Source organism: Andrographis paniculata, unplaced genomic scaffold (assembly GCF_009805555.1).
Source record: "Andrographis paniculata isolate CXL003 unplaced genomic scaffold, ASM980555v1 Contig52END, whole genome shotgun sequence".
Classification (NCBI taxonomy): domain Eukaryota; kingdom Viridiplantae; phylum Streptophyta; class Magnoliopsida; order Lamiales; family Acanthaceae; genus Andrographis; species Andrographis paniculata.
The window spans coordinates 3,227,672-3,253,165 of record NW_026137587.1 but is presented as its reverse complement, the minus strand read 5'-3'; the positions used below and the strand labels follow the sequence as shown (position 1 = coordinate 3,253,165).

Below are 25,494 nucleotides of genomic sequence, written 5' to 3'. Positions count from 1 at the left end.
ACCTCAAACTGCGAATAAATTTTCAATTTTCAATTTATAAACTCCTAAAATTACAAATATATTTATTTTTTTTATATTTATCCTAAAAAAATAGTAAATATACTCAAAAATAGTTATTTTTATCTGATTTTAAGAGTTTATTTTTACTATTTTTTTAGGCTAAATATATAAAAAAATAAATATATTTGTAATTTTAGGGGTTTAGAAATTGAAATTCTAAAATTTATTCGCAGTTTGAGCGCATTTAGGTCAAATATTATTAAATAAGAACCGCTGAGGGGGTTAGACGCAAAATTTATGAAACTACGAGGGAGTTTGATGCAATTTTAGAAGTACGGGGGATTTGGTGCAATTTCATGAAACCACAAGTGAATTTTGTGCAATTTAGCCTAAAAATTAATTAAAAATGAGATTTGATATTGATTTTTTTTCTTTGTTCAAAAAAAATAAAAAATAGAATTTATTTATAAAGCAAAATTATAAACTTATTTTTAATTTCGGTATTTGACGTAAAATATTATATTATAATACCGCGTATACAATTCAGTTAGAGATGGTTTGAGATAGTATACCGAAAATATCGAAATATATTGTATACCATACCGAATTTTTTAATTTATTAAAAAAAGATATCGATATTGTATCAAATAATCTGTATATACAAAAATACCAATTTTTTTAATTATCTATATAAATTGAAAATATCTTATTGTATACTTTATCATACAAAAAAATTCATATTGTATCGAAATTTTGAAATTTCTTTGGTATTTTTTTTACGAGTGTGCATGTTATTTCCGTAATTCAGTATTTTTTATTCGCACGTTCGGTATACCAAAATATTTGTACAGTACGGTAAAATATCATACCAAAAATTTTGTACCGTACGTATGCGATGTGGTATTAAATTTGGTATGTCATAACAAACTATCTCTAACAACAACCAAATTCAAAAAATTTTATATGTTGTTAATATAATTTTTTTATTATACTCCCTCCGTCCCAAACACCCTGCAATATTTTCTTTTTTATTTGTCCCAAACTCACTGCAACATTTTCAAATTTAGAAATAATTAATAATATTTTTATACATATATTAATATACACTTCACTTTATCTTATCACATCACTCAAATAAAAAAAATAAATAATCATTTCTCTCTCCAATCACATCACTTAATATCCAAATTATCTCAAATTACCATACTTAATACTCCCTACATAAATTCCCGTGTCAAACAAAAATGTTACACAGTGTTTGGGACGGAAGGAGTATTTTTTATTGTATAAATTACATTTAAATTATTAAAATTATTATTATTTTATCTAAATGCATGTATTGATTTACAATAAATACAATTATTATTATTATTTTTAAATAATATCAGTAAATAAAAAATTCAATATTTAAAAATTAAAATAAAATATTTTTTAACTATTAATTTAATATTTTATCAAATAAAAAATATTTAATATAACACTTTATTACATCCATTAATTAAACTAATTAACTATTTAACACAATATTTCTCAAACTGCGTGCCCAAAAGAAACTGGACTAATTTTATAGGACGGAGGGAATATTTATAAACTATGAATATAAATTAATTTTTATAAAAATAAAGAAATTTGAATTTATATGATAAATATATTTATTTATTGAATATCGATAAAATTAAAAAATTATAAATGAGTCTAGCTAATGTAATATTTAGAAGAAAAATAAAATGGGACTATAATGCAATAAGTATTCGAAAGTTAAACCTAACAAATTCATAATAGTTTAATATAATATTTGATGAGAGTAAAATGTATATATATATATATATATTTGAAGATTGTGAAAATTGTATATTAAGAAAATATACAAAGTTCAATTTTCGAAATGTTTTTGTTTTAATTTATTTTAATTTTGACAAAATAAATATCCATCTTTAAAATATTTATTAATGGAGATTATATATATATATAAATATTTTAATTTAATCAAAATTTGACACGCATTTTTTTGTGACATAAATTAAACATCCCAATACAAAAATAAATACGAACTAAAAAGGGACTTGTGTCCAAACCTGATGAAAATGGAATTGATTGTTATCAACTTTCATGTTTTTATTTTTATTATTATTTTTAGTCAAATCAAAATAAGAAAGTTGGCAATAAAATTCACTTTTTATGAAAAAGTGTACATAATTTCCCGTAAAATGGATATTTTTGTAGGTCATAGTCAAAACGAAATTTAACCCCACAAAATGAAATCCACAAAATTCAGAGTAATTGTAGCTTTTTCCAAAATTAAAATGATATGATGTGTGACAGATTTTTTAATTTATCTGATGATAAGTTTGGATAAGGTTTCATCAACCCTACTACTACTAATTATAATAATAATAATAATAATAATAATAATATTCAACCTAATATCTTGGCAACGTTCGAGAATGCGAGAATCAGTAACAAAATTAGCATCTGAAAGGGGATATTTCGTTAATAAATTTAAATAAATAATAATGACAGAATTATATATAAATTTAAATAATTTTTTAGGGAAAGGGGGAAGGAGAAATTATATATAAATACATAAAAATTAATATTTTTAATACTAAAAAAATTATAAAAAGTTTGGCTTGGATCACCCCCAAATCCTAATGTAGTTCCGTCTCTGATGAAAATGAAAACTTAAAAAGAAATTAGTACACAAATTACAAACTTATCGGTATGGTTAATGATCCGGTGTTGGTCAAGCTAAATCAGCATGCTGATTTGATCGGATCAGTATATGCTGTAGAACTGACCAATATATATTTATAATTATCTCAGTATATGTTGTATTATTAGCTATTGTTCTCCTCTATGTTAGAATCGGATCTTTTGAATATCAACTAATATCAAGATATCATCTTACCGCATTATGTATAAATAATTGACAATACACAACATATAGCTATCTCTACATATATAGAAATTATGATGTTATATAAAATAGAAATTTTGTGAATTTTGGAATTTTAGACTTTTGAAAAAAAAATTACAATAATAAAAAAGTTAGTATTTAATTTGTAAAAAAGAATAAATATTTAATGAAACATTCTTGAAAAAAACAATATTTGTTCTGAAAATACTATGTAAACAAAGCCTACGATGTTATACATTCATAGTACTATAATAATATTAAATAACAATAATATTAAAAATATATCATATTAAATACTCTCTCCGTCCGGATATCAATATAATGAGAATTGGAAATATTTTTGATGAAATAAATGTTAAAAATATATATATACATAATTAAATAATAGCCCAAATCAGATTTTTTATTAACATTATTGATTTTAATTGTAGCAAGCTTAATCAATAACTAAATCAACTAATGACTTGGGCTTTCCCGAGCTACTTAAGGTTATAAATATATTCATATGAAATTCATAAATATTCCATCCATTTTTATTTATTTATTAGTTTCTATTTTGGATGTATTTATATTGATATATATATATATATATATACTTAGCTATTTTATCCTTGTAAATAAAGAAAGGTTATATAACATTTTTGAAATCTTTCAAATTACAAATGATAACAAAATGATTAATACGAATTATTAGTGAAGATAAAAATAGCATATAATTATAGAAAATTTAATTAGTTTTATGATGATGTATTTCATGCACATTTTATAGGGTTATTATATGAAGCCGCCGATAAGATCATAAGCAAATCAAAATTAAAGATTTCTAAGAAAATCAATTGAAAGTCAAATTGTTACATTAATTTATATTGAAAAATATAAGGTGATAGTTGGATATTAAATTACTATTTTTAATATCACATCAATCTCAAATTGATGAACAAATTGAATTGATTGATCATACACCGGACACATTACTTAGATGTAATATCAAAAAGAATTTATCTACTTGAAAAAAAATCTTTGGTACATATGAAATTTACATATGATATGGTCATATATTTTGTTACTAATATATCTTACTTTAAAATTATTTATGATATTAATCCACTTACCTTAATTAACTTGGAATTCTTACCCAAACAATGAACTATCTCAAATGAATTTTATGGAAAGAACATACATAATCCAACAATATTACAAGGAATTGCAACATAAAGAGGAACATCACAACTCAGGAATCGTAAATCAAGTCAACCACGATCAAAAGAATGATTTTTTAACATGAAGATGAGCTATTGTTGCACATTTGCAATGAGATATTTTCCACCGAAAAAATATTAACTTTTGCCCAGAAAGAGAATTTCAAGTGATTGAGTGCATAAACGATAAATTTTTTTTTAAGTTGAATTTACAATATGAGTACAATATACATGCAGCTTTATATCTTTCTAACTTATTTTGTTTTGATAAAAGTAACAAACAACTTATGGCATAACCTTTCGAAGAGAGATGGGATAATGTGACCAGCGGGACCAATAACCCAGAGCCGAGGACAAAAGTTTCAAGTAGTTGTATTGACTTTATCCAAATATATCATGGACTCAATTTTCAAGAAGATCGTTGAAGATGAACTTGTCATGAATTTCATATATTATGTTTCTGAATCACGGATCACTTAACCAAGTCATTCTGAGACCACTATCACAAGAATCGGGAATGCAAAAATAAGAATATCAATAATTATGGAAGTATCCAAAAATTATCTTATTACTATATGTTTCATTTTAATTAAGTTTTTGTTTTAGGGTGTGTTCGTTTGTAAAAATTTATTAAATTTTTACAATTCAATAAAAAATTTTCTCCGAAATATCAAATCAAATACTTATTTTCACTTTTTATATTACACTAAAAATTAAGTTTACATTCAAAAATTATATCAGATAATAAAAATAATTATAAAATTAAGATGACTAAATAGTTTAATTAAAATAATAAATTATAAATTATAAATTTGAAAATATGATTAAAGTATATAATTATATTTAAAAAAATGACAAATTATGTGGGACGGACGGAAATAGTAAGAGTGAACTAATTAAGTAGAACGGATGAAGTAATATAAATTTTTTTTAGAAAAAACTATATTTATTATTTTGTATGATCAAATTATAAATTTAATAGATTGATATAATATTTAAAATATTTTTATAAATCAAATATATAAAAACAATAAAATTTTTGGTATTGTTTATAAATTTAAAAAATTATAAAAAGTAACATATAAAATAAAACATTATTTAACCTGCAAAAATAAAGGGTGTGATTGGAGATTAGTTACTATAATCGGTGTATGATTGGAGATAAGTCAGTGCAAGAGATTTTGCAAAAATAGAGAAATGTACTTTAGCTCGTGTCATATGGTTAGAGATGGTCTCAAAATGATTATTTATTTGTTTGTAGTATGAATAATTGTGTCAAAAATATAAAATATATTATTTTGAGTTGAATATTTGACTTTTTTGTAATGAGCATTTGAAATTTTTTTGAGTTTTTTACTTTTGTAAAAAAAAAAATTGTTGTTTATTATTATTTTTAAAAATTGCAATTGAATAAATAATATTTAGAGAACATAGTAAATATATCTCATTAATAATATTCCTTTATTACTTTAAAATTAATTCAAAACCACGCGTGCTTAGAATAAGAAGCATTGTTACTAGTCCAATAAGGGATGACAACCTCCGACACCTCAGGTCACCTGCTACACATATATATTTTTGCAAGAATCTAAAAAAAAAAAATCTCTTTCTTTTAAATATATATTATGTCAAGTGTGTTTGTTTAGTGTATATAAGATACATAGGATTTGTTTCTTTTCTAAATATATATTACACATTAATTATTTTTATATTACCTACACAAATTTATATACCTTACATCACAATTTTTTTCTTCAAATCAAAACACAAAACAAATACATTAAATCTTTAAAAATAATAACAAAAAAAATATAATATATATTATGTGCACATAACAATAAAAATCAACAAAAGCACAATATACTATTTCTTACAATACATTTACAAGTCTTCATATCTCACAATAAAAATACTTAAAACTATAAACAATAAACAAACATATTTGATATTATTTTTAGTAAAAAAATACATTCATTTTTTATACAAAATATCATATTCAATAATTATTTTATCTAAAAAAACATTCTTCAATATGGTATTTTCAATAATAGTAATAATAAGTGAGAGTCCATCAATATTAGAGTCATACAAATAAAATTCATAGAAAAAAATTAGAGAAGTATTGGTCAAAAAAGCCTGGATCACAAAAGCAATACTAATAATAAGTCCTACCTACTTACTCTTGTTTTTCTTGGTATGATTTTTATATAAGCCATGAGATATTCCTTTAATTGTAATTGTATATAATTCTTGCAATAACTTGTTCATCTATATATATATATATATATATATAAAAAGAAATAATACATAGAATTAAGGAATTATTAATGTATGTATGTATAGAATGATGAAGTTGAGATGGAATCATTCGACTTCAAGTGCACACTTCTTTCCCTTAGCCATTATCAGCCTCAGCCTCCGGTAACGAGCAATTTCTTCATGAGAATGAATAATCTAACCGTCCAACAACAGGTGAGAACTATCCGATCATGTTCGTCGAATAATTTTCAAATTACTCACTCAATTTTATTTTTTATTTTTTTATTTTATGTTTAGGACTATGGTAGCTAGCTAGATTCAAAATAATTAAGTTCATCCCTACATTTAAATCCATTCTTTGAAATTTTCTTTAACATTCTATTAATTCAAATACATTTCAATTAAAATCCTAATTAGATCAAACATGAGTTCAACTTTAAAAATATATTATAAATAATAGGCAATATTGCTCATAATTCACCTTCGGTTTAAAAAAGTCTATATCATTCTCTCTCGTGATTTAGAAATCTCATTAAACTTTTTAGTGTTTTTAAAAAATTACACAAAATCCTATTTTTAAGAGTTCTGCAATAGTTTTGAAAACATAAAGAGTCTTGCGTAATTTTTAAGACATTCTATCCAATATTTTTTAAATCACCGGGGAGAATGATACAGATTTTTTTAACCACAGATAAGTTATAAATAATTTTGCCTAAATAATATATAATTCAATCACAGGTATTTAAAATTTACTTTCAAATCTAAATGTAGCTCCTATATATTATTCCTATGCAAAATATCATACTTAGGTAATTTAATTTAAACTATTTTTATTTTATTTACTTTGGTTGAATATTCACTCAAAAGTGGTGGTAATTTAGGAGAGAATGTTGAAAATAAGAAGCTGGTAAAAATACTGAGAGTCATGTCTAAAAATTACACTGTCTGAAAGAACCATCTCGGATCTAAGGAAGAAATTAATTCAAACCACAAACAACAATGGAAGTTGTATCATTGCGTTTGAGATTGCAGGGAAGAAGATTCATCGTGGCCAAAGAAACATAGGAAATAAAGGGACATTACAACCAATATTTCATGTGTTCAAGTCTCGACAAAAGTCTCTGATACAAGCCTTATAAGTCTTGATTGAGCAAAAGGGCTCGCCTTATCGAAACTAATTAAATAGTTCTTGAATACATTTTTTATCAATATATTGAATAGTGTCTCACATGGGAAAAAAATATATATGGAAACTCCCTCTTACTTATAAGGCTGAATGACAAATCTACTTAATACCAATTAATTTTAAGTGTGAGATCCAAATCCTTATTTAACACAGCCAACGCCTTCTTTTTTCCTTTTTATTTTTTTTCCCTTTTTGTTATCTCATCAAGAACCTTTTTTGTCAAAATAAAATAAAATAAAGGTAGTGAATGATGGTCATCAACGGAGGAAATATGGGCAAAAAGTGACAAAAGACAATCCTAGTCCAAGATCTTATTACAAATGCTCATATGCTCCTATTTGTCCAGTCAAAAAGAAGGTTAGAAATCACAACACCAATTTGTTTAAAAAAGAATGACTATCTTAGCTTATTTTAGATTTTTTGACATGAGTTTCCAATGTTTACTTTTCGAACATGTTTTTTTCAAAAAGTTCAAAGAAGTAGCAAAGATCCATCGGCTGTAGTTGTAACATACGAAGGCGTGCACAACCATTTTTGTCTCTTAAAACCCAACGTTACAAAGTCCATTGCCACTCGGAACTTCCCAACCATCAAGAATGAACCCGATTCAACATCTTTAGGCTCATCTAAACCGATGAGTCTTGAAAATATTGAGAGAATACTCGAAGCATCACCAAATTTTGTGGAGAATATGGCTTCCAACTTAATAAAAGATCCCGATTTTAAAATAGCGTTGACAGCCGTAGTTTCAAGAATGTTTCTACCAAGTAATGATTGACGGCCAAGATTTTAAATCTCTGGTGAATTATCGACTATGTTCTCTAGACACTGCGATTCACGAGATGAAATGGATATTAGATTACATATATCTAACACATATATATGACTAGTGGTACGGATGACTACCTAATAAGTCGTTTATGCCCTTATTGTTTTTGTCTGCAAGTGAGAGCTATTGTTGTGTAATGTTATACTAAATTGTGAAATGATGGTTTTATATGTCTAAATATGTAAAGTCCATCGTCCTTGTAAAATTGGCCAACTCAAGTTTTTTACCGATCTAAGAGGGTCTACACCATTTAGCATGTATACCAAAAACTCCATAAAAATATATCGATATGGATATCATTTTGTAGAGAATAAATTCTTTTATTATATAATAAATAAAAAAATCATTTAAAAAGATTTTTCTCACAAAAAATGGAAAGAATTATATTGAATTATTTGACACAACAATCAAAAAATATATTTTTCTTTTATTTAGTGGTCTCAAAATACAGACCAAGTTAATAGACTCAAACCTCAACGCATAAGAAATTGAGATCACTGATGCCTCACTCTCAAACCAAAAGCCATCAGATGGAGAAGTAGCTAATCGAAGGATCACTAATGAAGGATCACCGATTGAGAAGTTGATAGTGCCTAAAAACCAAGGATCACCGATGGAGGATCACCTATAGAGAAACTGTTAGTGCTTGCTAGCGAAGGATCACCGATGGATTCATGACTTCTTGTGGATCATCTGGTCGTTGATTCGTAAGTTCTCTTCACTTAATCACCTCTTTTGCAAATTGACTTCATGATTCTGTGTTTTTTCGATCTGAATGGATTTCGGAGTGTTCTTTGATATTTCTTGAGGCGATACATTGAAAATTTGTTGTTAATCCTGAAAATTGTGGCTGAAAATTTTGATTTGTTTCGCATACACCATTCCTGAATTTTTCTTGTTGAAATGTTTTTTATTTTCATTTTATTACAGTAGATTGTTGTAAAGATAGTATGATGCGTCGAGCACAATTTTCCTTTGAGTGCAGGTTAATGTAGCATATTATACTTATGTTTCGATTTTTTGTTGTTGTTTCGACATATTGTAGCAAAAATTGAGAGATCCATTTTGCAACGACGAATATCTGCCCATTAGTTTAGCTTCAGCAATTTCATTTTGTCAGCTACCAAAAGTTCGAGTTATAGGCATACCGGAGCCGGAGGAAAGTGATATGCCAAAATCGTTGGATAAGTTTAATGTACTTGTCCAGATAATGGCGCCATCAATATCGGAATATTTACAACATCCTTTGAAGCGTGTGTTAGAAACAATTTAATTTTTGCAAATCGATTTAAATATGTAATTTCTATCACAATTAATCATGATTAAATTGAATAAATTTAGCGGAAGCAAATGCAATAATTATATTAACATCCAAACATTGCTACAAAATCTAATATGAACTTCGTATCTCTTTTACAAAAAATCGATAAAAACTCCAAGAAGATGTTGCAAAACCCTCGCTCTTGAATATCGATAGTGTATTCTTTTTTTAGAGAATAGGTTCGGTAACCCATAAAAGAAGATATATATGTATATTAATCAGGAAAAAAAAAAACAAATAAAAATTGTTCATCATGATTTTCTACCACTTCTCATGTAAATTCTCAACATGATGAACTTAATGGGAGAGAGAGTGGACCACAATATACGTTTACTTTAAATAGTCATATTAATTTAAACCATAATCCAATTGATATATATATATAAATTAAATATTAATCTTAACCTTAATTAATCAAATAGACTATTAAACTAACATTATCCTAATTGGTTTACTCAAACCATCACAAACATAACGAAAAATTTTGCATACAAATCATGGCGGTAGGTCTTCTATAAACGAATATTACCTTCCATGTATTACAATATGTTAAGTGTCTTAAACTAAGTTCACAACTTAATTAATGAATTATATATTTATTTCAGGTTAAACTTAAGTGAGTTTTTTCAAGAACAAATAAAAATTTGCACAATAAAGCGAGAAAACACTAGATCGAATAAAAGTTTCAATAACAATATATGCAAACAAATTACATTATGGAACCAAGTCCCGTGCATGCTTCATGATCCCTAAAATTCTTTAGTGGTATGCCTTTAGTCAAGGGATCGACAATCATCAACTATGTACTAACGTGTTCAATTAGCACTTTATTTTTCTTGACATGTTCTCTTAAGCCTAAATACTTCATGTCGATGTTTTTACTTCGACTCTCACTCTTATTATTTTTAACCATAAAAATTGCAACATAGTTGTCATTGTACAACTTGATCGGCCTAGAAATAGAGTCAACGACTCTAAGCCCGGATATGGAACTGTTCAACCATACCCCATGCGAGCTAGCTTTGAAACATGAAACAAACTCAACCTCCATGGTAGAAGTAGTAGTGATAGACTGTTTCGCACTTCTTCAAGAAATAGCTCCACCAACCAACATGAACAGATAACCCGATGTGGATTTCAGAGTGTCAATGCAGCTAGCGTAGTCCAAATCAGAGTAGCCAATTACTTCCAAGACATCAGTTTGTCTATACATGATCATAAAATCCTTCGTACTTTGAAGGTATCTCATCATTTGCTTTGCAGCTTTCCAGTGGTCAACACCGAATTATTCTAATATCTCCCTAATACTCCAATAATATAGGTTATGTCAGGTCTGATGCAAACTGAGTATACATAAAGCTTCCGACTGCTAAAGCATAAGGGATGTTTCTCATGCGTTGCCTCTCAAAATCATTTTTCGGGCACTGACTCAAATCAAGTCTGTCACCCTTCACACCAGGAGCTACACTCAGTGAACAATCTTTCATATTAAATCTTTCTAAAAGTTTCTTGATATAGGCTTCTTGAGACAAAACCAAAATATCTCGATTTTTATTTATATGGATCTTAATCTCAATGAAATAAGATGTCTCTCTCATATCTTTTATGTCAATGCTCTTTGAAAGAAATTGTTTCACCTCATATAATATCCATTTATCATTAGTCGGAAGAAAAATATCATCCACGTACAACACAAGGAAGCAAATACGACTCTCACTGGCCTTCTAGTATATATAATGATCCATGACGTTTTCTTCAAAGTTGAATGAAAATGTAACATCATGAAATTTCAAATACCATTGGCGGGAGCCCTCTTTCAATCCATATATGAATATATTAAGCTTACAAACTAAATTTTTTCCACCACTAGAGGTAAATCCTTCAAGTCGTTTCATGTAAATATTTCCCCATAGATCACCATTTAGGAATGTCGTTTTCTCTTCCATTTGATGTAACTCAAAATTAAACTAAGCTACTAATGCAATGATCACACTGAGAGAATCTTTCTTAGATACCAGAGAAAATCTCTTGGTGTAATCGATTCATTCTCTTTATTTACTATAGATCACCATTTAGGAAGGTCGTTTTCACTTTCATTTGAAGACCCATCTGCATCCGATGGTTACACCATCAAACAACTCGACAAGATCTTAGACTTTGTTTGTAGAATTTATCCCATCTTTCGTGTCATTGTGCCACAAATTGGATTCTTTAGAATTCATAGTTTGTGAAAACTTTTAGGATTATTTGCGGCTTCTACATTACAGTCCAATTTTTTGCAAATACACAATAAAATCAATAGAAATTGCTGATTTTCAGACTCATGTAGATCTTCTCAATGTTGTTTAGTCGTTATCATGAAAAACTTGCTGACCAACTTATTCATTATCAAGTTGTTCAACTTTTCTTTTTTTTGATATTTTTCATTAAAAATTCAATCTACATGATCATTTTCAAGAGCTTGTGAAACTTCATTAATTAATCTTCTAAAAACACCTATTGGAACTTGAGGAGTGGACGAAAACCAATCTATCACTCGATTCAGTAAGTTGAAATTTATAGTGATCTCTTTTAGAATGAGTATCTTGAAAATGATCGATCCCACTAATCAAGTCATTCTCGAAAAATTTAGCATTTCTCGATTCTACAATTTTAGTGCTATGAGATACACAATATAATCTATATCATTTGGACTTTTCGGCATATCCAATGAAATACCCACTAATAGTCCTTGGATCTAGCATTTTTTTTGTGGATTCTAAATTCTCGCCTCAAATGGGCATCCTCAAACAAGTATATATCGCAAACTCGGTTTCCAACCTTTGAATAATTCAGAAGGTGTTCTTAAGACAGTTTTGGTTGGTACCCGATTCAATATATACGCAGTCGTCTTTAGTGTTTCAATCCACAAGAATTGAAGATGTTTTACATTACTCATCACACTTCTTAACATGTCCATTAACGTTCGGTTTCTTTGTTCCGAAATACCATTATAGTCCGGAAAATCAAGCATAGTGTATTGGGCAACAATCTCATTTTTGTAAGAAACCTCACAAATGGACCGACAACTTGTCCATTTTCAGTGTATCTTTCGTAATAGTCATCACCTCTATTAGATCTCACTATTTTAATTTATTTTCCGCATTGTTTATCAACTTCAGCCTTAAAAACTTTAAAGACTTCTAAAGTTTCATCCTTATAATGAAGCAAATAGATATATATATATACATATATCGTGAATAATCATCGATAAAGGTAATAAAGTATTTCGGACCACTTGTATCCATGTCTGGACAAAAAACTATATGTATGAAGAATTTTCAACAATTTTGAACTTTTTGTGCACCTTTATAGACTCGTTAGAAAGGATCAATTCATTCATTAATCTCTTAATTTAGTGAAATATATCCCAATCAATAATGCCACGACATAGCCAACATAGAGAAATTCTCGTTCATAACACATTGTTTTCACACCCGTAGTTTCATGTATTTTATTAAAATTTGTGTCCAACGATTAAGATGGATACTATTTATTAATCTACTTACAAAAAAAAATGTACCCGGCGCCAAACAAAGAGGAATCCAAGAGTATACACAATTTTTTACGGTTAATTTTTCAATTGTCGAGCCATTGTAAGACCATCTTCAACCCATAACTCCATTTTTGAAAGGTCTACAATACATTTCTCTATTTTTGCAGGGTCTCTGCTACAGTAACTCATCTCCAACTATACCCTCTATTTTTACAGGTCTTTTCTCCAATCGTACCCTCCATCTTTGCAGGGTTAAAAAATATTCTCTTTATATTTTATTTTATATAATTTTTAAAATTACAAATAAAATTTAATATTTTATTATTTTTATACATTTAAGTTATAATAATATTTTTAATTAATATTTTAAATATTATACCAAAAAATTATATTTATTAATATTTTAATGTATATTTAAATTAAAGCATAAAAATATTAATATTATTAAAAATATAAATATAGATTTAAAAAAATAATATTATTGGATTAAACATAATTAGTACAACATAAAGTAATTCAATATTATATTTCTAAGTTTATTTAAATAATTTTGAATAATATTGTACGCATAATTTTATATTGTATTCTTAAGTTTATCTTTTATTTAATGTTATGATATTTTTTATAATTAATGTTATTTTTTATTTATAAATATTATAATATTTTAAATTTAATATATATAATTTATAATTATTTTACCATAATCAATTAATTATAAATTTTAATAAATATTGAATAAATAAATAATTTACTATAAATATTAATTACAAAATTATAATAAAAATAATAAAATTAAAAGTAACAAAAATAAAATATATAAAATATAAGCTTAAAACAAAATAAAAATAAAATAAAATAAATAAAATATAAAAATATAAACAAAATAAAAAGTTAGTACAATTTTTTATTTTGTTGATGATATTTAAAATAAATGCGATTTTCTAAATTCTAATACGTCACCGTTTCTGAACCACCCAAACTTTGAAGAACCGTTATCGTTCCCTCTCCACACACATCACCGCCATGCCCCTCAATGCGGCCGCCGGAATTACTCCGGCGATCAAAATCGGTGCAGGAAATAGGTACAATTCTCTTCTAATTGCTCCTGCCCGGGGACGCTTTCCACCTCTGTCCTCTACTTCTTCTCCTCCACTCAAACTCAGCACACTAACTGCTTATTGCCGCAAGACGAGAACAATCAGCGCAGAAGCCGCTAAGTTTGAGCCAAGAGTTAACCCAAAGGTTGGCGTTGCGGTTTACAAACCCCGATCATATGAGGTTCTTGTGTCGGACGCCGCCACTTCGCTTTACTACGCTCTCCAAGATGGAAAAACTCGTCTCGAAATTGAATTCCCGTACGTTTATAATCTCTCTGTATTTTTTATTGTACCTGCAGATATAGTGTGCCTATCAGCAGCTTCAATTCGATACTGCACCTGACTTTTTAGCTAGATTTCAGGTGATTTAAGAATCAGAGGCTTACCTGTGTTCAATCTTATGTTGAGATGAATGCATTCTTAGATATTTTATCTGCCGTTATGTATTAGGTTTTGATGTTATAGTAGCTTGCAATATGTAAGCTTCCTATATCAAGTCCTGCAGTTTCAATGAGAGAAAACACAGTGATTTGATTTACACCAGGTTGATTTTTAAAGCAATGTTAAACGTGAAAACAATGGTGTTCGATTGTGATGGGAAAAAAAAAAAAAAGTGGTGTTTGGTAAATTAGTGCATAACTCATCACTTTCATCCCTATAGCTAGATTTTGGTTTCTTGTACTATCTCTAGTGAACTTTTGTTTCAGTACTGACATTCATCTATCATTTCTTGATCGTCGATCTTTGGAGTGCATTACCAGTCCCTTACCTAGCAATGTTTCTTCATATAAGGTATTACCATCCCTCCGAAAACTTTTGTTCTAGAGACAATGGTGTTTTCAGTTATTGTCTATGTTATCTTGCCACTATGGCTTTCATTTGTGAAATTGTTTCTGTTTTGTCTCTGATATTGGTTAAAAACATGAAATACTTTCAATGAAGCAAGCAGATTAATTTTTTATTGGTTTGTCAAGGAAGCTTATATATCTAGCAGATGACATTTACTTCTATGATTTGTAGGGCTCATCGGATGATTTCAGTGATGCCAACATTCAGCTTGCCTTGGCTGTTGTTAAAAAGTTGAAAGAGAAACAAGAGACGAGAGCACGCATTGTAAGCTTGGTGTGGAGATACTTTGAAAAAAACTTCAATCAGATGGTCTTTAATATATAATGCGATTGTGCTTTCAGGTATTTCCTGATAAGCCTGAAAAACGCAGGGCATCAGAACTTTTCGGAACTGCTATGGATTTGGTAATTAACAAATGTTTTTTTTTCATGGATACTAGCTTCTACGAATGGTCTGTTTTCAATTTTTATTTCCAGCTGCCATGAATCTGTTGTGTGTGTAGAGATGCTGACTGATGTGTTAATCCTGAGAAATCAGATGAAATTTTACTGAGAATGTAAATTCTACCCTATGAGTAATATTAAAATAAGCATCTTATTAAAATCATATTATGATGTTTGGTATTTATTTTGTTTTTGAAATTTTGCAAGTCCCTCTTTTTATGACACCTGTGGCCCCCACTTTTTTAGTGCACTCTTGGTAAACTTTCAGCTGAAATTTTGTATGTCTCTAGTGTTGATGGATTATGATGTTGTTCTTGAATGTTTTAAACTAAACTATGAATTTAAGTAAAAACCCCTTTACAGGTTATGCCTATTGATGATCTAGTATTTTTTTTTTATTTATTCTGTACAAACTCCAACTAAGATTAGGAAATTTCATACCTCAATTTAAGAATGTTATATGCCAATATCTGAAATGAAAAATTTCAGCTGTGCTTTGTTAAATTTCATTGAATCATTCACAATCTGAGCTGAAACTTTTCAGATTGAGGGTATAACAATAGGATCCTTGGATGATGTTCCTAGTGGTGCCGTCACAACATTTTTCAAATCCTTAAGGGACACTTTTGATTTCGAATTTGGAGATGAAGATGAAGGTTGGTTTGATTAATTTTAGCACCCCCACATAATGTCTAAACTTCATAAAAACTTGATAAAAATAACATACCGTTATGTTCTACATGTGAAGACACATTGAAGAAATGAACAAAGTGAACTAATATATTGCCTGATGCTGTTCTCATCTTTGTCATTGTAGTGATATCATTTATCCCGAAAATTAAAGTTCTGGACATTTCTTAGGGCAGTCATTTGATGAGGTAGAAAAGAGATTTAATGATTAGGTCCTATAGTGTAATCATGGAAAGTTGACAGGTTGTTGTATGTTCTAGTTTTAGAAACTAAATTGTATGTAGGTAAAGAAGTATTAAATCAATATTCATCATTTTGTTGGTACTTCATTAAGTTGTGTTTACTATAAAAGATTATAGTATATGGTATTACTTTAATAGATTATATAATCACGAAATAAAATAATCCAATGCTTACCTTGATGTTATTATATAGGATTGTTACTTTTGCCTAAAATGCTCTTTAGACTTATATGATATAACTAATGTTAATTTAGCTATTAATGAAAAACAAAACACTCATTTAACATAATAATAATTTAGGATAATTTAATACCACCTACATATTCTTGATTTAGCTAATATCACTGACTTTGAGTAATTACGGCTTTTAATCACCCAAAATCACACCTAAAGGTGTTACTTATACAAAGGCCTTTCCTGGAATGAACAGACAAAGTCATCAGTAGACATGTTAGCATATATGATAACTTTCTATTTGATCTTATATAATGTGATTGCTAATAAGAATGTGCATCCTGGATGCATTTTTAAGGCTGACCACTGCAGTATTTACCTCTGCAGCAGGTCGCTGGAAATCTGACGAGCCGCCTTCACTTTATATTTTCCTCGGCTGTAGCACTCGGGATCTGTCTACTATAGAGAAGTATGTGGTATGTATGATTTCTGAATTCCTTATGCCACACAATGCCAAAATTCAAACTCAAATTTTGGTTCTATACTACTCTAATCTTAGCCGGCCCAAAATTGCCATCCCTAGTCTAATGGCGTAAGATTGAAATATTCTTTTGGTTTTATACTACTCTTGTCTTAGCCGGCTCAAAATTGACACCTCTAGTCTAATGGCGAAAGATTGAGATATTCTTTTGGTTTTATACTACTCTTATCTTAGCCGGCCCAAAATTGCCACCTCTAGTCTAATGGCGTAAGATTGAGATATTCTTTTGGTTTTGTACTACTCTTATCTTAGCCGGCCCAAAATTGCCACCTCTAGTCTAATGGCGTAAGATTGAGATATTCTTTTGGTTTTATACTACTCTTATCTTAGCCGGCCCAAAATTGCCACCTCTAGTCTAATGGTGTAAGATTGAGCCAATATCTGTCTTTCACCGGTAATGTTGTCAACTGAATAACTTATTTGTGCTCAAATTTCTTGACAACTTAGGAAAACTTTGCGCCCACCACGCCGACTCTTCTCTTCAATTTAGAACTGGACACATTACGGTATGTCAAGAATTCCTATCAGACCCTATGGATCATTGATGGTGTGTTGCCTTTTCCATTTGCTTTCTCTAACAGCATTGTCAAAACATGCAGTGCTGACCTGGGCCTCATAGGATTTCCCAGCAGGGACGTGCATTACCGGTTTCTTTCACAATTTGTTCCTGTTTTCTACATCCGTACGCGGGACTATTCCAAGGTATCAATCATTTGGATATATTATCTCCATCGATTCTCTTGGGAATTTTTATGTACACATGGATGGTTGCTTTGTTGGTGTTCTTAAACGTGAAAGACAGTCGCGGTGGCGCCCTATTTACTGAACTACAGTGGAGCATTATTCCGTCAATACCCTGGTGAGAGAATCGGCACACTCACTAAATAAACATTGTCATAGAGAATGTTAACTAATGATAAATGTTCTCCCCTCAGGGCCCTGGCAAGTGATGTTGAAACAAGAAGACGGCGCCTATGCTTGCGTCGCAGAGAGTGCGTCGCGTTTCACGCTGGGTGAAGTAAGTTCTTGTGTCTAAATTCATTTCTACTTGCATCCGATGAAATTAAGCGTTGTTTTCTATTGGTAGACTAAGGAAGAACTGCTGAGAGTGCTTGGACTTCAGGAGGAACAAGGAAGCTCATTGGAATTCCTACGAAAAGGCATCAAGGTTTTTCTCTTGATGCATACAATGTGAATCGAGTGGCGTATAATGTGTATGAATTGAATGAACTTGAATCGGGTAGCTTCTGATACTTGTTTCATATCCGTGTTGCAGAGTGCAACTTGGTGGGAAGAAGATGTCGACAGAGAGCTATCATCGGCGTGGCGCAGCTGAACAAGAACATACACATATAATGAAATGCAAAAGAATCAATCCCTCGGGAATCTGGAAAAGGATGCATAGTAAGGTATGTTTGTTCTTGAATCTTAATAATATGTTGTTGTAAGAATATATTGTGGGACTAAGCGGCTATTAGGAATTGATTATAAGAAAAAATGACTATGAGATTTTGGCAATTGATGGAAGTTATGATGAAGCAGATTAGGTTCAAATAACTTTCATCATCAATCAAAACTGTGATAATAATTTTGGATAATGAAGAAATTATGATTTAGTGGATGTTGTGCTTTACCTCTCATTCATAGTCATTAGATTGTGGAAAATCAAAGCTTAATGATGTTGGTATATATACACTATTATTATTATTTTGTTGATAATGTGGCTAATATCCTGCAAATTAGGTTCGACAAAACAAGTCACACTAGACGAACTATGTATGACAAGTAGACCTGGGAGTTGTCATGGATTTGAACCCATGACCTTACGGTCACAAGTTCATCCCCACACCACCATGTCATCCCCTACGGGGTTGGTGCATTGGATTGGATTAGTGTGCTGTGCAAGAGTGAGGAACATATATTATATACCTATAATGATCTACTTTGAACATGGAAATTTGTAGGGGAAGGTGGATAGGAATGCTTTGCTCAAACAAACATATATATATATATATACATAGCTCAAAAGCCTTTTGATATTGTGCACGATATCTTTTCACTTGACATTTCTATTGGTCCAGTCCACAAGTCCATTTATTTACTATGGTATATATGGCTTGAAATTAGTTTTTATGGTAATTAGTAGTTTCTATTTATTTCAGGGCATCACTATTGTAGGTTCTCTTTATCAGATTCTACAAGTTCATCAAATTCTGAATCAAATGGTTTATTTCTGGGCATCACTATTATAGATTCTTCATCAGTTTCTACAGGTTCTTTGTCAAACTCCAATTCAAATTATGCTCGTTTGTACATATGTTTATTCTGAGCAAACAAAACTTGTTTGAGATCAGGAGATTGAAAAAGTTTATATAGAAGACATCAAGTTTAAAGTATTTTCTCCTATTGTGAAATATAGCTCTATTCGCATGTTGCTTGCTATGGTGGTTTTGTTAAACATCGAGCTTGAACAACTTGATGTTAAAGACACCTTTCCTAGTCGGATATTTAATGTATTTTCTTTTGTTAAATACTATCGATGAATAACACTAAACATAGCCATAATATCTTAATAAAAAATAAGTTTAGGAAAAGAAGTATAAACTATAAAGTACAAACATATAATTTAGTTCTCTATGGCACAAAGCATTAAATCTCATAAACCAAGGAGTGGAAGACTTTTTATCTATTGCTATTGCTAGTTATAGCCAAAATGAAACCTTAAACATATGCACATCATCATCATCATCTTTGCATACTATTATTTTGTTTCTTGGACAAGATCCTTGTTCGAGCAAGCTCTACTATACTACTATGCATGTTAAGCCCCGTAACCAGTTCAAGTCATGACGCTCGAATACTGCCAAAAAAAAAACAAACTAAAAAATTCTACTTTGCCTATTCGTTTGAATGCAAAAGTAAACACAGATATAGCAATAGCAGCAGAAATATGTTACCAGCACCAGCAGCTTCATACGTTGCTCTGATCTACAGTGGCATCAGCCGCCGGTACTTGAAAAAGCACAAAAACGTGCAAAAAATAACTGAAGTAGCCACTCCAGTAATGATTAGGACCCATTTGAATGAGTTCCGATATTTGAACAATGGTACATCAAAGTTCATGCCAAATATCCCGGCCACCACTCCAAATATCGCAACAACAAAAGTTGCGGTTGTGAGTATTAGCTCAAACTGTATAAGCTGGTTTCGAACATTATCCTGCACAGGAGGCGGCAAAGCAGGAAGTTTAATTCGCTGACAGGCGGGGGGAAAAGACTTGCTAAAAACATGAAAGTCAATAAATATCTTTAATTCTCAAATTCTATTTATAAATTTATCTATTACAGAAAAAAGTTAGTTGGCTCGACCGAGAAATCATACCTTCAGTAGAGGAATAATTGTAGCATATACCTTGTGTTATATGACTAATAAACATTGCGTAACGATTCATGTGTGAGTTAAAAAAGTGACAATGATTAGTGCGTATAAATTGTTTGTGTGCAACTATAGTCACTGTTGATGAACACAAAAGTTGGAGGAAAATGATGAAAACTGTTTGATACCAAAATCAAATATTGTTAATTAACACAATTAAAATCGAATTGACGCGTTATGTTAGGACCAAATTGCTACTTTATATTTACAAAGATTAATAAATAAACATATCTTAGGTTTCCATACTGAATCCTGAGGTATTTTTCTAGATAAAAGACAGAAAGAAAGAAGAGGGTCATACCAGCTGAATGTTGATGAAGTCTTCAGTGTCATCTATGTACTCCTTGAGCTGAAATTATATGCAAAAATCTTAATAAAGTACCGTTCTGTAAGGAGGGTAACAAGAAAGAAACAGTCGAGCATCATGGCCAAAGATTATGTACCGAAGTCAATTTGTTGAGCGTGCTGTCGATGACCACAAAGTAAGCCTCCAAAAGCATTTCCAGCTCTTCTATGCTATTTGTAGCACTTTCTGTGCTCCTAATGCTCTCGTGTCTGCTCCTTGCTATGCTCAGGCATTTCTCAAGCTTTCGATTGTCAGGTGGTGAAGAAAGTGGAGAAACGGGGGCAGAAATAGACAATGCACCATCATTTGACCGGTAGCCCATCATGGATTGGTCCCCATAAAATGAAGATTCCAGGCGTTTTTTCTTCTCGGTAAGATACATTTCGGCCATGTCTCCGTCATCATCCATTAATTGCTCTATCTCGTCTCTGACCTAAATGATAAGATTAAATATTGTTAGGAAGTAGAATTTATAAAGTAAATGACTGTTGGATTTGTTTCGTACCTTCTGAACTCTCCGAGTCAATGCAACAAGCCTGCTTTTTAGCCTACGAACTCTTTCTAGATTTAGTGTACTGATCTTCGATGTTAGTTCATCCAACAGTGGATATGCCTCAATCTCTAATTCTGCAGCCTGATAGAAAACCAATAGAAATATTTAGCTAATACAAGTTGAACTGGTATGTCTTCAGATAAAAGTAAAACAATCGACAAAAAGGTAAGTGTTTTACTTTAATGGATGAGATATTAATCGTGTGCAATGATTACTATAAATGGAGGATACAATACTAAGGGTTGCTTTTAACTGATCAATTAATGATATCATTAAGTTAGAACTATGCTTTATTCTTATTGTAAAAACACATCCATATAAGATATAAATTATTTATCGATGCTTTACAAAAATACATTATTTCCTCTAAAAAACATCATGACCAAATCATCATTCAAAACCAAAAACCAAACTCCAAAAGAACACACCCTCTATTTATTAATAAATTTTCTTATTTTAAAATTTGTTAAACTGCAAAATGTCAGATTAATGAATCAAAGCACCAGTTAACAGTATAATCCTACAATTTTAAGATTTTCTAATGGTCTAATTACAACAAAATGACATAAGAAAAGATACGATAGGGAAGATAATATAAGTGAAATCCATGATAATTACTCTTAGGGTGTGTTCGTTTAGAGACTTTTTCCAAAATTCTACTATTCATCAGTTACAACAAATACTTATTTTTCATTTTTTATATTATACTACCTTCATCCGGCTCTAAGGGTCTCATTTACTATTTGCATGTTGATCTTTCAATATTATTAATTATTATATGAAAACTTAATACAAATGAAAGAAACAAGGCAAAAATACTTCTATTAGTGTCTTATAATACTATTACAATGACATTTGTGCAAAATATTATACAAATATAAGAATATTTTTAATGTTAAATACAATGACGCAGAAGATAAATGAGACCCTTAGAGCCCTTAAAGCCAGACGGAGGGAGTATTAAAAATTAATTTTACATTCAAAACATCACATTAACACCTATTTATATCACATCATACAACTATTACAATTTAAAAATTTTACTATTCAAATCCCAACTCAAAATCCAAACCCCCAAACAAACACACCCTTAGTAAACACGCCCTAAAGAATTATTTCAGACCTTGTATACATAATGTGATTACATAATAATAATGTTATAGAATCATGCCATGGATGATAAAAGCATGTGTAATCATGTTGTAATAATCACATAAAAAACAACACGACTTAATGGATTACTCTATCCTGGTAAAGGGACAAGATTAACTATTCTAGGTCCTTGTACGAGGAATTCTTGTTCATCTTAATGCTTTTATTTCGTAAGATGAACATGTGATCTGCTAGACCCAATCCAACAAAGTAAACACGGCTTAAGGAATTCGTCATCATATTCAAACTATCTTTCAATGCACGTACCTGCGAATCCAGGAAAGTGCAGGCTGCCTCCAAAGCAACTTCAAGAGCTCTGAACTCAAATGGTAAGTAATCAGGAGAAACATTACCAAACATATTATCGAAATTCCGGCTTCCTCTCCTTCTGTTTGTCTCGGGGTTATCCGGCTGCCAAACCTCGCCTACTCCCACAGTGTGCAACCGTCTCTGCAGCTCCACCACATACTGCAGTACATAGCTATCAAGGGAGTTCAAGAGCAAGACCTCGTCCGCAGTGATGATGCATCTAATCTGTTCAAGATTCACAACGATTGCCTTCTCTCTGCCTAGAATAGTGGACGGATAAACAAATAACGGGTCCAATAATCTCAGATCACGAGCAGGAAGATCACATCTGCGCATCATCGTGAACTTGTCCACCTCAATCACTTGGGAATTTCCAGTTGCATCAACTCTTATCCACGAACGCAGTCCTTGCCCACGTTTTTTCAGACCTGAAACATCAACTCCAAGAAACGGGAGACGGCCAGAGGCAGATGGCCTGTTTGAAGATTCTCTTAGATTCATAGCTGATGCAGGCTTTGGAGGGAGCAGACGCTCCTTCAAGTCCGCCATCGCCTGAGAAATTCGAAAACTGCAGATGAGACAACAAGATTCCACACTATGGGCAAAGCTTTGAAAATTGTCTTGTTACCTAAATTTCTTTAAACAGGTTTTTATTATCAGAGAATTATATCATATGAAACTGCTCCAATCTTCGAGCTTCTTCCAGCTACCATACACCAAATAAGAAAGAAGCAATTCCTCTTTGCCTTTTCCTATCACGCCAACCAGTATAGGTTGCATAACATTCATAAATAGTACTATTACTCTTGCTGTAGAACTAATCACCAATCACTAAATTTTAGCGAAAATTCAATTCCTAAACCACTTCCAACAACAAAGGAAATCTCAGAGGCAGCACCACAGACCACAAAGAATAACACAACATTCCGGTAGTGGAAGATATTCAGATTACGCCGAGGATTGACCAAAACCAAAGTTTTCTCCAATGAACAGATGGTATTAAACCCTAAGCCATACCAAACCGCAAACCCCGACATATTTGTAAAGCTAAGAATCGCGACATACCTGAATTGCAGGAGCAAACCGACGATTGATGGTGGACGCCGCCTCCCGTCGCAACCACGAGGTATAATCAGCAACAGGTAACCTCAAAGTAGAGAATCAACGAGGAGGAGGCACCGATTACGGGAAGTGGTAATGAGATCGGCCGCCGAAGCTGAACGAAGCAGGGAGGAAGAGAAGTGTCGAAGTGATGCGATGCGACGTGGACGTGGTCCTCTCCTCTCTGATACCGTCTGAGATGAGAGATGAGAGATGAGATCCAATATCTTCTCTTCTCTTCTCCTCTCTCAATTTATTTCTTTCGATTTAGTCCCTACGTTTCTTCATATCTTCATATTACTCATCCATAATCATAAATACCAATACTGTGCTAATACCATAGTATCCACCTCTTCCCATACCCTTTGGATTTGGATTTGGATTTTGGAAATTTTTAAAGTTGAATTTTATAATTGTTATAAAAATATTTTTTAAATTTATTCTTTTTTTTTTTTAGTAGAAATTATATTTATTGTTAGTTTTTTTTAGTAGGGCTGAGCATTGGTCGGTTAAAATTAAAAAAATAATTAATTTGATTAGATTTAAAATCAAATTGATAAATTTTGATTTTGGTCCGATTGCAGTTTTCAATTTTTAATTTTGGTTACTCAAAAAAATCAAACTTTTAAAAATATTAAAAAAAATTACTTTGTCCATCCCAGAAAAAATGTCTTATTGGAAATAGGCATGAGAGTGAGTATAAAATAAAATGTATAACACTAAAATTTTTTTTTTTTTTTTTGAATAATTTTAAAAAATAAGTTAGAATAATAACTATGAGTAATTTGAAAAAGTATAAATAATTTTGTTATAAAGTGGGACCACAATTACTAAATAAAAAAACAAAACAATTATGTGGGACAGACCAAAATAAAAAAATAAAACAAATCTATTAGGACAGAGAGAGTATATATTAATAAATAATACTCCTGAAGGAGTATATATTATAATTTTGAGTATTTATATTTGATTGTATATATAAAATATATATTAATAAATAAAAATTCGATTTTTTTTTTTGTTTTGTAACAAAAAAATATACATCAATTATTATTATTTGCATTAAACTATGTCTGAGTATATATTATAAGTACATATTTATATAACATAACGATATTTGTATATAAGTTGCGGATTTATAATAATTATGTTGAAAAGCGGATTTATAATAATTATGTTGAAAATCGATTAATACATATAATTTGATGAAAAAAATTGATTTAATATTTTGAAATAAATAAATATATATATGTATATATAATTCCACAATACAGTATGTATTCCTCCTATTTCTCTGTTAGCCAAAGACAGTTATC

At 30.2% G+C, this 25,494-nt stretch overlaps 2 protein-coding genes across 7 annotated transcripts; one reads left to right on the top strand and one right to left on the bottom strand.

The window, feature by feature from the left end:
- The first annotated feature begins 14,269 nt into the window (after positions 1-14,269).
- Positions 14,270-20,209, top strand: LOC127254238 (protein LPA3). Of its 3 annotated transcripts, XR_007839441.1 has the most exons (13): positions 14,270-14,601; positions 15,051-15,135; positions 15,364-15,456; positions 15,534-15,596; positions 16,180-16,291; positions 17,129-17,217; positions 17,730-17,788; positions 17,882-17,984; positions 18,081-18,141; positions 18,218-18,300; positions 18,370-18,450; positions 18,559-18,691; positions 19,445-20,209. XR_007839441.1 is itself a non-coding variant. In XM_051279243.1 (12 exons), exons 1-12 carry the CDS (start codon positions 14,270-14,272, stop codon positions 18,616-18,618), a joined length of 1,167 nt encoding a protein of 388 aa, XP_051135200.1. In that variant the 3' UTR covers positions 18,619-18,903. The 3 variants fall into 3 exon arrangements, 2 of the variants coding, with proteins under 2 accessions (XP_051135200.1, XP_051135199.1); XM_051279243.1 differs by lacking the exon at positions 19,445-20,209 and having other exon boundaries at positions 15,105-15,135; positions 18,559-18,903; XM_051279242.1 differs by lacking the exon at positions 19,445-20,209 and having other exon boundaries at positions 18,559-18,903.
- LOC127254236 (magnesium transporter MRS2-1) lies at positions 14,509-24,466 on the bottom strand. Of its 4 annotated transcripts, XR_007839440.1 has the most exons (8): positions 24,143-24,466; positions 23,036-23,629; positions 21,569-21,697; positions 21,161-21,496; positions 21,019-21,066; positions 20,240-20,501; positions 14,730-14,842; positions 14,509-14,636 (listed from the first exon to the last, which is right to left on the bottom strand). XR_007839440.1 is itself a non-coding variant. In XM_051279241.1 (7 exons), exons 2-6 carry the CDS (start codon positions 23,624-23,626, stop codon positions 20,271-20,273), a joined length of 1,335 nt encoding a protein of 444 aa, XP_051135198.1. In that variant the 5' UTR covers positions 23,627-23,629; positions 24,143-24,466; the 3' UTR covers positions 14,727-14,842; positions 20,240-20,270. The 4 variants fall into 4 exon arrangements, 3 of the variants coding, with proteins under 3 accessions (XP_051135198.1, XP_051135197.1, XP_051135196.1); XM_051279241.1 differs by lacking the exon at positions 14,509-14,636 and having other exon boundaries at positions 14,727-14,842; XM_051279240.1 differs by lacking the exons at positions 14,509-14,636; positions 14,730-14,842 and adding an exon at positions 20,013-20,142.
- Positions 24,467-25,494: the final 1,028 nt, after the last annotated feature.